The sequence below is a fragment of the Triturus cristatus genome, chromosome 5_1, assembly GCF_964204655.1.
Source record: "Triturus cristatus chromosome 5_1, aTriCri1.1, whole genome shotgun sequence".
Lineage (NCBI taxonomy): Eukaryota > Metazoa > Chordata > Amphibia > Caudata > Salamandridae > Triturus > Triturus cristatus.
The window spans coordinates 620,388,134-620,400,393 of NC_140587.1; the positions used below are offsets into that span (position 1 = coordinate 620,388,134).

Sequence of the window (12,260 nt, forward strand, 5' to 3'; positions counted from 1 at the left end):
CATCTACTGGAAAAGCCAACACCATTAGTAATGGTATCACACCCAACTTGCACAACATGGGCTTACGTGGTTCGTTGCAGTATTTCTCTCTTAACACACTAGGTCACTTTCTCATTACTGCAATCCTTTCACAGTAGTCCATAATAAAACCCTACATATGTGCATGTCCTGCATTCGAGTTCAATACCGCATTGCCCCAGCTACTGCTTTACCCCACGTAATAGCCTGCATGGTCACTGGGTAAAAGGGGAGTTAGGACAGAAATCCCAAAAGAAGTGCTACAAATAGTAAAATATCTTTTTGCAAACCTGAATTTAACTAGGTGCCCGACAGGTGTCATTAGAGACCACAAATGACAGATGCAGATTTGCAAAATCCGGATCTATAAGTATTTACAGATGATATTTACCACTTCAGAAAAAGTTTCTAGGTAGCTAGATTTTACACAAATAAACGTTTAGTAAAAGGATGAGGAAATGTATAATGAAATGAAACGGAGATATGGCCAGTGGGCATGTTTGCAACAGCCAAAACGTCTGAACTGAAAACAGATATTTATCAATTATGGACCCATTCACTCTGGCATAGACTATATGGAGTTGCAGGATATCCTGCTCAATTTCACATATTTTCCTTTCTTACCTTCTAAAAGCGCTTAGTAAAGTTAACCTTAAGCAGCTAATTGTGCACCATTGCAAATTTAAATTTGAACGGACTAGTTTAAAATAAAAATACATGTGGAATTCAGCAATCACAGACTTCAAAAAGCTCTAGTATTTTTCTACGTTTAAAACATCGACTTTGCAACATCTATCTTATTTTTCAAGTGCCTTATGACCCAATTTATTGCTAGAGCCAGTAAATGTTTTGACTATATATGAATATACGACAAAGAAGAAACATCCTGTGTTAATTATAGCACAGCCAGGCAGTTACATCATTAATCACGTTGGTGACGCGATCAATCAGCTGCACTATGTTGTGTCCTTCCAAAAGAGTGACTTGTGCCAGGATCTCTCACCAAGGACACGATGTACATGACCGAGGCTCTTGTGCTTTTCAGCCTGCTCTCTGCCATCAAGGACAGGGCGTACGTAGCCCAACATCTGTGTCCCAGCATGAAGTGTTCTTGGCTGGAATTTGCTGCAAGCATCACCCTTATCTTCCTGATGGACAGTGGCTGCAAACCTTGTGCTCATCCAACCAAAATAACATTTGGTTATAAACCCAAGTGTTACAGGCATTATTTTCAAGAACAATGGAAATTTCAGCCTTACAAACACTGCAATTGACAAAAAGTAGCCAACTTTCTGATACGAGCTGTTTCGACCAGTTCAACAGAAAAGGTGCAGGGCATCAATTGGTGTGATGAACTAATGTTGGTTCTTTTTTGGTGCAACAACACAAAGGTTACGAAAAGTCCCAACTAGTGGAATGATCCAAAATAAAAAAGCAACACATACGGGGAGACGCTCACACAATATTAGGGGAAAACGTACATCAGGAATAAGGCATGCAGAGACCGAGATTCATAATCAAGCACAGAACTAACTTTTCCTACACAAAAGTGTAAACAATCAACAAGAGGGAGCTTTCTGTTGCACCCCGTTTGCCATGTCATTACAGTGTTGGACAATATACACACTTTGGCGCATGGTATTATCAGTTACCTCTTCTACATTGGAAGCCGTCTTTGCAGATGTTTCCATAAAGATGAGACCATGTTCTCGTGCAAATGCTTCACCTTCTTCTCTTTTCACTTCTCTTCTGGATTCTAAATCACTAAGAGGTGCAAACATAATACAAATTAAGATATAGAGAGAAAATGGAAGAAAACCTAAACGTTGGAACCTAAAGTATTAATGAATTAGTAATACTGGCCAATTACATAGTCAATTACAAACAAAACTGTTAGAATGCACTCGAATAACAAGTGTTACGTTCCAAAGCAATGGTGCTCGTTGTATCCATCTCAGAAAGATGAAATGCCGAGCAACACCTGGCAACTTTGAACCTGTGACCAGCTTACCTGCAGAGGAAACATTGGTCCACTGAGCTTTAACACCTCTTACGTTTCTAATTCATATGTAAATATCCTTGCTGTTTGGATTTCACTGTAAAGAAAGGGAAATTAAACTACAGTGCCACTCGGCCAGAATCTTGCCAACAAATTAGTCGATACTTCTAACTGCTGCAACCTCTCTCAGCTTCTGCTCTGAGATGTTACCACTTTAGGTCTAGCCTTTGAGGCAGTTAGTTTGAGCTTTAGCTGACAGTTTTGGTAGACTACTGTTTTTCCGCAACATTCACACACAAGATACATACAGAGAGAGGCTTTTGTTAATCCTGCTTAATCCATTGGTCAGTTTAACTGTCATTCACATTTTGCTTTCTTCCAGCACAGTATGCTGCCTGGGGCAATGGGTCAGCCCAGTTTACCCACTTGCTGCTTTCACTTTGAGTAACTGCACGAAGCCTCGCTGCACACTGTCATAGCCACCTAAAAATAGTTCATTATCTTCAGTGACAAAGTGGGTTCAAAGTGTCCTTTTTTGTATCTATTTTTTACACCGACTTTAAGTACCGGCTATTTATTTTGCCCGCACTTCTGGAGCACCATTAGATGTAGGTATATTTCACTTGTACTTTTTGAAGTTTCTGTGATTACAAGTTTAGGTGGCGTTGTAACACTGAAACTACCTGTGTTTTTAGAGCTTGGTTAAGCTGTCATTTCTTTTTCAACCACACAAATGATAAAATACATGGCAAAACTGAAATGGTTACAATTAAAAACAGCACTAGAAAAACGGCCACATATGGTAATGTTTATTTCAATTATTTTATTTATTTTGAAATTTTGTAAAGTGCAGCCTCCACCCCAGAGGAGTTTCTTGGTGCTAAAAAGCACAGCTGTCAAGCATTAAATGATAAGAGGGTAGATAGATCCAGGTCTCAAAAGCATGCTTGAGCTTGGTTAATGAGTTTAGTGCTAAAATCTCAAAGGGAATCTAATTCCAGAAGGTTGCACCAAGTATCCTAATTGCTCTGCGGCACCATTTCTTATAAATGAAGCAGGGAACTTCAAAAGTAACTTTGTTTGAGGAGCTGAGGTTCCGGGCAGGGGCATTTTTGGTACTTTATTTTCTAGGAATTTGGGGGCTATGCCACAGCAAATTTTACATGTGGCACTGGTATCCTGAGAAGCCGATGAAGAGGACTGGAGACCGAGGCAAACTTCTTGAGACTCATTATACACTTTACTAAGGAATTTCAGACTTTTTGGAGACTGTCAATAGATTTAGATGGGAGGCCAGTATAAGCGGCATTGATATAGTCTAGACAGGACGGCACAAATGCAATTGCTACCACAAACCAGTCCAAACTGCTACACTAGGTTCTGTGTCAACCAGATCACAAGAAACCCCAGACTGGTGGCAGCCAGAATGTCAGGCATCCTTCAGGAACCTCTTTGGGTAGGGTACAATTTTACTCAGTATATTTCCACCTTTCTTTTATGGGATGGGATCACTATTGTAAGTGCTTATAACACCACTGAGGATCCAATGAAGGGTTTATAACACCACGGACGATCCAATGAAGGGGAAGAAAAAGTAATCTCCATGTAATCATAGTTCTCCTTCATTGGAATCTGTACTGATGTTATAAGCAACCCTCCCTCTTTCCTAGTGGAAAGAACTAAGATATTGCTTAGTAAGCAGGACCCTCACACTATGAAAACCAACTAAAGCAAATACGACTTACAGGCCATGATAGGATATTGGTGGTTTGTACTTCCTTAATGGCGCAGTGCCACTTTTTCAGCATCTTAAGGAGGCAGAATATATAATTCTATTGCCTAATTTCTTTACTTTTTTCTTAAAACATTAAAACAAAAAAAAAATCGTATTTTTCCCTACTCTTAAATAAGTGACATTTTAAAATTAGAATCTGCTAAGAAAATAAATCAACAAAACTTGGCCAAGGCAGTCAACCGATAGACATACTAAAATTTTAGCTGGTTTAAAAACTGTATTTTGCAAACAAGCGTTTAATTTATAAATGTTATTTAAAAAGAAAGTGCTCTTGGATCCTGTGAGCGCAGGGATGTGGAATTCCTATAGCCAGACACCTGGGACATATTGTTTGGGGTCAAGGGCAACAAGTTTTAAGGTCTATTTTGTCCTTGGGACAAGTAGGCCCCAACCCTCTACAGCAAAAACCCTTCAGCTGCCAGTTTACAATACCACATTATGAATCAAGGAAGGGCATTGTCTACAGTTAAGGTAATGTGTGTCCATGTGTTAACACTGTTCAAACTTGTATTTATGGTTCATTAATGATTCTTTGCTTTCAAAATAAAATGTTCACAAAAAAATGCAAGTAGGAAAATTTCTTTTTGCTAAACTACAGTAAGATTTTAGGTACCATATCTTTGCAGCATCATTTAGTAACATGTTGATGTTCTGTTTGAACCTGCCTACCTGTTGGTGATTCTTCGCGGACGCCCCGGTGTTGGGCTTGCTGCCGTCGCTTCTGGGTGCCTTCTCCGTGCCGCTGCTGCTGCCACCATTCACGGCCGGAGACCACAGCCCCCACAGTGCTTTGCGCTGCATACGCACTGCATACGCGCCCGGAGGCGCTTAAAGGTCCGTCGCTCTTGCTATAGAGTGGGAACCCTGTTCTGTTTGAACCTGCCTACCTGTTGGTGGTTCTTCCCGGATGCCCCGGTGTTGGGCTTGCTGCCGTCGCTTCTGGGTCGCTTCTGGGTACCTTCTCCGTGCCGCTGCTGCTGCCACCATTCACGGCCGGAGACCACAGCCCCCACAGTGCTTTGCGCTGCATACGCGCCCGGAGGCGCTTAAAGGTCCATCGCTCTTGCTGTAGAGCGGGAACCCTGTTCTGTTTGAACCTGCCTACCTGTTGGTGATTCTTCCCGGACGCCCCGGTGTTGGGCTTGCTGCCGTCGCTTCTGGGTCGCTTCTGGGTGCCTTCTCCGTGCCGCTGCTGCTGCCACCATTCACGGCCGGAGACCACAGCCCCCACAGTGCTTTGCGCTGCATACGCGCCCGGAGACGCTTAAAGGTCCGTTGCTCTTGCTGTAGAGCGGGAACCCTGTTCTGTTTGAACCTGCCTACCTGTTGGTGATTCTTCCCGGACGCCCCGGTGTTGGGCTTGCTGCCGTCGCTTCTGGGTCGCTTCTGGGTGCCTTCTCCGTGCCGCTGCTGCTGCTGCCACCATTCACGGCCGGAGACCACAGCCCCCACAGTGCTTTGCGCTGCATACGCGCTGCATACGCGCCCCGAGGCGCTTAAAGGTCCGTCGCTCTTGCTGTAGAGCGGGAACCCTGTTCTGTTTGAACCTGCCTACCTGTTGGTGATTCTTCCCGGACGCCCCGGTGTTGGGCTTGCTGCCGTCGCTTCTGGGTGCCTTCTCCGTGCCTCTGCTGCTGCCACCATTCACGGCCGGAGACCACAGCCCCCACAGTGCTTTGCGCTGCATACGCGCCCGGAGGCGCTTAAAGGTCCGTCGCTCTTGCTGTAGAGCGGGAACCCTGTTCTGTTTGAACCTGCCTACCTGTTGGTGATTCTTCCCGGACGCCCCGGTGTTGGGCTTGCTGCCGTCGCTTCTGGGTCGCTTCTGGGTCGCTTCTGGGTGCCTTCTCCGTGCCGCTGCTGCTGCCACCATTCACGGCCGGAGACCACAGCCCCCACAGTGCTTTGCGCTGCATACGCGCTGCATACGCGCCCGGAGGCGCTTAAAGGTCCGTCGCTCTTGCTGTAGAGCGGGAACCCTGTTCTGTTTGAACCTGCCTACCTGTTGGTGATTCTTCCTGGACGCCCCGGTGTTGGGCTTGCTGCCGTCGCTTCTGGGTGCCTTCTCCGTGCCGCTGCTGCTGCCACCATTCACGGCCGGAGACCACAGCCCCCACAGTGCTTTGCGCTGCATACGCGCCCAGAGGCGCTTAAAGGTCCGTCGCTCTTGCTGTAGAGCGGGAACCCTGTTCTGTTTGAACCTGCCTACCTGTTGGTGATTCTTCCCGGACGCCCCGGTGTTGGGCTTGCTGCCGTCGCTTCTGGGTGCCTTCTCCGTGCCGCTGCTGCTGCTACCATTCACGGCCGGAGACCACAGCCCCCACAGTGCTTTGCGCTGCATACGCGCCCGGAGGCGCTTAAAGGACCGTCGCTCTTCCCGCGTCGCGGGACGCGCGCGGGGCCAGGCTGAGCCTGGGCAGAGGGCGGGCCGTCTGTGGCCGTCCGTGGATGGACGAGGCTGGGCTGGGCCACACTCATTGCATCCAGCTACGCCCCACTAGATAAGTTGAAATTATCATTAATCACCTTGTCTTAGGGGGGCTGTGCTGAGTGTGTTGGGACTTGATTTGGACTGAGCACCCGCTTGCAATGTCAACTCGTTCCGGTAAAAGTCTGAGGGGGGGAGGCGGGGGGGGGGGGAAGGGAGACGGGGGGAGTATGATTGGCACTATGGATCGTTTTATTACCCGCGTAGCCAATGTAATTGATAAGGAAATTGTCATGGCTGAGCGCCGTTTGTCGCGAGGGCCCCTTGGTACTCGACGTTCATCGTTGGGACCGCTAGCTTTGGTGCCTTCACCTGAACACAGCCAGGAGCCCCACCCCCATGTCCCCCCTCCCCTGGACCATCCCCGGGGGGAAGCTTTGAGAGCTAATATAGATAATCTTGAAGTGCTGGCAGATTCCGTACTACAAGTGGAACACAATATGGCCACAGATATATCGATTAATGAGGCGGACACTATGTTCTCGCCCTTGGCCAGTCCCCTAAACCTCGCAAAAACAAGTGTTGTTCCAGCCCCAGTGGTACAGGCGGAAAGTCACCCTGCCTCTACCAAAAGGAAAAGGTTGCTCACTCCGCAGAAAGGCAAATTGGTTAAAGATTATAAGAGGCGTAGGCAGGCTGGTGCAAAGCTGGGTGGCCCTTACAAGAAAATGGGGCGAGATTCTTGCCCGTCGCAGAAAGATGCAGAGGAGGGTATATCAGGAGGGACAGAGAACACTGGTTGTGGAGTACCGCTTGGAGGCCCTTTAACCCAACCACTCCCGGATTCCCTACTTGTAACACACCTAGAGAAAATGATGAAAACTATGCTTCTCCCGGTGTTGGACAAAATTGGAGGGCTCTTACAGCGGGTGGATAAAATGGAGCAGGTAACCCTGGATAATTTTTTCTCGCTAAAAACATTTATCAAATTACAGTTGAGAAATATGGAGGTTGGACTTGGGAGAGGGGATGACAGTGGGGAGCTATACATAGTCCCTCAAAGCCCAGCCCCTATAACAGGTACTCCAACAGTTGCTCTGGAGGCATCTGTTTGTGCCCCACAGCCTACCCCTCCAACTTTAGGGATAGGAAGGAAGTCCGGTCCGTTAGTAATTAAGTCCGTAAACAAAACTAAGCCCACTAAAATATCCAACACTAAGTTAAGTAAAAAGATGGCCTGTCCCACAGTTTCTGGTACTGCCTCTAAAGATAGTCCCAGTACCTCTGCCCTTCCGCCTATGGCCTCTAGCCCATCTACGATTCCAATCCCTGAAGCATTTAAGCCTGTTAAGGCCTGCACTCACTAGACTGGCGAGGGACTAAGAGAGGGAAGGGGGACTAACGTTAATCTCCCCCCTGCTTGCCAGCCTTATGTAGCAGTTTTGACTGGGGTGCCTGAGCTTAGCCCGGGCAAGCGGGAGACCTTCGAGGATTTGTATAACAAGACTCTTTTGGTTCAAAGAAAATAGGCCTCTGCCTAAACCCTTGGGGGGACGGATCATACACGTTAGGAGAGTTGGTTGGATTGGCTCTAAACAAAAAACTATAAATGGGGACTGCATTATTGTAAATTTTGACGACCCAAGGTTGGCCAGCTATGTATGTGGTGGACCTCAGAGGGCATATAGTCCACCCGCCCGTGGGGGCCAAATTGATATACATGACCTCGGTTATTTCTATTCCCCTAATTTGCCTGGGAAGACAGTTGGTCCTTATGGGTGGGAAGTGAGGGACGGCAGACAGTTCGGTCTACCCCTCCTCCAACCTAGCTTTTCCGACAAGTTTTCGTACCAACCACGAGACTGGCCTCTGCAATATTATTGACATCCTACTTGCCCAATACGGAAAACATATTTTGAGGTATTAGAGGAGTCGCCAAGCATCAGTCAATTGACTGGCGCAGAACTGGTGAGGCCTCCTACCTGTATTCCATCTAATATAAATTCCCCTAGGGAACAATTGCAGTTGCCTTTGCCACGCCCCGATCCACTTGTCCTGCCCGTTCAAACTAAGGCTGTTCTGAAGGAGGCCACTACACCTAATGAGACTACGTCACTGCCGACTATTGAGGCAACTGCGACCTTTGCTAGCGCCCCCCTCGTCAGTAATCTGGAGTCGGGACAGGAGGAGGGAGGTAGTGCCCCATTGAAGGTTGTTAGTTGGAATATAGCAGGACTTGGACGGAATTTAGGTTTGCCAGATTGGAATGCCATGATCGAATCATATGGGATTTGCTTGTTCCAGGAGACTTGGTCCCTGGAACCCCAACACAAGATGGGTTATACCACTTATTCTGTCCCCGCTGTACGCCCAAAGGGAGGGAAAGGTCGTCCTTCGGGAGGGCTGACAATCTGGGTGAATATTTCCTTGCGATATTCTATTAAACTTATTATTACGAAGTCTCCCGATCTCCAAAGGCTAACAGTTAGAGGTCCATGTGGTGGGAAAGTACTTGAAATTCTGAACATCTATGTTAGAGGAGTACGGGGGGGTTCATCTACGTTATCCTCAACTGGCCTCGATGAGGAACTCAGAAATATTAAATCCGACGCCCTTATCTTGTTAGCAGGGGATTTTAATTGTACGTTTGAACCCCTTGCCCTGGACGATGTGTTGGGTACGAGGGAAGATGATAATAAGAGAGGTATTCCAACACTACAAATTCCACCAATCAGGAGATGGAATCAAGGTGCCATTGATCTCAATGCACTTTGCTTAGAGTACCATCTTAGAGCCACTAATGGTAGATCCAACTCAGATCAAATGGGGGCCCATACGTTCAATAGAGTGGGTCATTCCTCACGGATTGACTACATTCTGCTGAACTACTGTCTATGGCCCTACTTGTTGGATATGGTGGTCCTGCCGTCTACCGACAGTGACCATAATCCATTGTCTCTATCCCTGTGCCTCCCTTGGTCAGGCCACCCCTCACCTCGATTCCCTCACACGTGGAGAGCTACACATGAAGTATGCCCCTCAAACTGTGGTAGGCGCCTAAAATGGAATAACTTAGCTACCAGGGAGTGCAAGATCCAGGAGGTTAACCTAATAATGTCAAATGTTCCCCACCGTTTGGATTCCCCGTTTTGTAGTGCCCAGGAGATCTCATTATTATTCGATGAAACTACGCATGCACTGGGCGATCTATTTTTAGTCCGCTCCATGGGAAAGAAACCCAATGCAAGAGGTGCCTCAAAGGGCAATGTCGGGTGGTTCACTCCTGCTTGCCGTGAGGCTAAAAAGGAACTAATTAAGGCAGTTAAAACTAAGAACAGAGCATTGATTAGTGCAGCGAGTGGCAACCAAAGGAGGATTATAAAGGAGGCCAAAATAGCATGGGAGGATCAGTTTTGGCATGACCTAAAGGCTGCTAGCACAAGGAAGGACTCTAAGGGCTTCTGGGATTTAATAAGAGCAAGGGATAAGCCCGCGGACTCATTAATAACATGTAATATACCAGAGGACGCGTGGTTCGACCACTTTTCCCAGCTCTATACTGTGGCACCGAGTACGGAGACTGAAAGTTATTCTGTAATACCCTGAGGTCTCTCTGAGGAACATTTGTTCACTGTTAAGGAAGTGGTGGGGGCTATCACTTGTCTTGTCCCTAATAAAGCCGCAGGCCCGGACGGCTTGCCAGGGGACTTGCTTCGTATTAACCCAGTAGAGTGGGCGAAACGTATTGTCGCTCTACTGAATGCTAGCTTCAGTGGGGCAACTCTCCCAGATTCATGGAAGGGCGCTGAAGTTGTTCCCATTTTTAAGAAAGGGAGCCGGTCTGACCCCGCCAACTATCGCCCTATAAGCCTTCTAGACTCCTCCCAGAAAGTGGCAGGCAAGGTGGTTTTAGGTAGGTTATTACAATGGATTGAGGAAGAAAGTATTCTTTCGGATTTTCAGGCCGGTTTTAGAACAGGTATGGGGACGATAGAACAATCCTTTCGGCTTTTGATGCTCTATTGGAAAGTGGTTGTACTGGGCAAGGGCAGTCTGTATCTCGCATTCATTGATTTGCGGACAGCCTTTGACCTGGTTCCGCGCAACCAACTTTGGGGTGTGTTGAATGACCTGGGCATCCCCCCCTACCTCCTAAGTTTATTGGTAAAGTTGCATGCCGACAACTTTGCGCAGATCAGGTGGGGTAATCAGGGTCAAAAAACAAACCGAATACCTGTAAATAGAGGAGTACGCCAGGGGTGTGTTTTAGCCCCCACTCTATTTTCCTTGTATGTGAATGGAGTGGTGGACCACTTATCGAAAATTCCATCAGATGCACCATCCCTGGCTGGCAGAAGAATACCTACTCTCCTATTTGCAGATGATACCCTCCTGATCTCCAAAACCCCGGTAGGCCTGCAGAGCTTGCTAACCAGTTTCAAATCCTTCTGTGATTTAAGGGGGCTGGTTATCAATACTGGGAAGACAAAATATCTAGTCCTCAACCCCCCAAAAAAGACCATTAAACCGCCAATTCTAGATGCTGTTTCTCTAGAGAGGGTTACTGAGTTTGACTATCTTGGTATCCGCCTTTGCGACTCGATGAGTTGGGAATGTCACCTACATAAGATGTTGCTGACCCATAAAAGGGTATTGGGTGTCCTTCTCAAGGAACAACGAGCCTCAACCCTAAAACCCATTGCACCAATTCTTGACATTTACAGGGCTAGGGGTGTTAGTGCAGCTCTATATGGGGCTGAACTCTGGGGGACACACAAGGTGGACCAGTTGTCTCACTCGGAAAGCAAGTTTTTGAAAGACCTAATGGGGCTTCCCTATAGCACCCCAACCCTCCCTCTGCTACTAGACATGGGGTTAAGATCAATTGGCGACCAAGTTAGGCTTCGCCCTCTTCTTTTATGGGCAATAATTTTGAGAGTCCCAGAGCTGTCTTGCTTTGCGGATGGCCTAACGGATGTACTGGAGTCGCCGGGTTGGTCCAAGATCCTTTGGCTGAGAGAAGTTAAGCGTCTTCTCTTCAGCTTGGGTCTTGGCAATGCCTGGCTCAATAGAACTGCTCCCCCAATACCCGCGCTCAAGAAAATATATTGGAATTGGGTAGCTGACAGCAGATCTAGTAATTCTAAATTGTGTAGAACCTCCTTGGACTTCCTATTAATAAAAGATATACCCTTTTGTGAATCATATCTGGACATCGTTACAAAACGTTGTGATAGGGCACTGTATTTTCAGTTTAGGATAGGCCTACTCCCTGTCGGGGTTCTTACCTCTAGGTGGAAGCACTTGACCCATACTACCTCCATGTGCCCATTTTGTGAGCACAGGATAGAGTCAATCCCGCACCTGTTTTTTGAATGTCCGGCCTACGTTCTTCCCCGTAGTAGATGGTTAAAACCACTATGCAGAGATCTTGGGACAAGGCATTTTAAGGAGGCCTTACGCGTCTTAAAAAATGATCCACGCCCACTTTATGCCTGTGGCATAGCCAGGTTCCTGGGTTGGGCCTGGCGCATAAGATCATCTAGGCGTTCCGATCTTGTTTAATTTGTTCTTAAATGATTTTATCTAATTTATTGGGAATATTTTTATAATGAATTGTATGGTAATGTATTGGCGATTTTTATTGTTCCATTGTTCTGTGCCAAATGTACTGCTTTTTAAGATATTTTTTATATCGAAATAAAGCCTATGATGATGATGATGATGATGATGATGATGATGTATGCTTGTATTTCCCAAAAATATTCATAATGGAAAATCAGTGTAACCAGTCAAAATAAGATTGTGGGAAACAAAAATAAACAAGCATTGGCAAAGCCAGTAGGTCTGAAATTGGTGGTCAGGCATTTGGTTTTGTCAATGAGTGACTGGTTTAGGCATGGTTTTTGTAAAACCTTATCTGTGTGGGAGCTGCAGGGCCCTCGCCATTCTAACAAGCATTGGCAAAAGCAAAAAAAAACTGTTTTTGTTCTCAAAAAGCACACATTGCTAAAGCAGTT

The 12,260-nt window shown here is 46.6% G+C and overlaps 1 protein-coding gene across 1 annotated transcript in view; it reads right to left on the reverse strand.

The window, feature by feature from the left end:
- Nucleotides 1–12,260, reverse strand: part of RAB2A (RAB2A, member RAS oncogene family) — a 281,508-nt gene that overhangs the window by 98,748 nt on the left and 170,500 nt on the right. Inside the window, exon 6 of the mRNA XM_085605560.1 lies at nucleotides 1,671–1,782. Coding sequence (XP_085461686.1) covers nucleotides 1,671–1,782 — 112 coding nt within the window. The remainder of the gene's footprint in view (nucleotides 1–1,670; nucleotides 1,783–12,260) is intronic.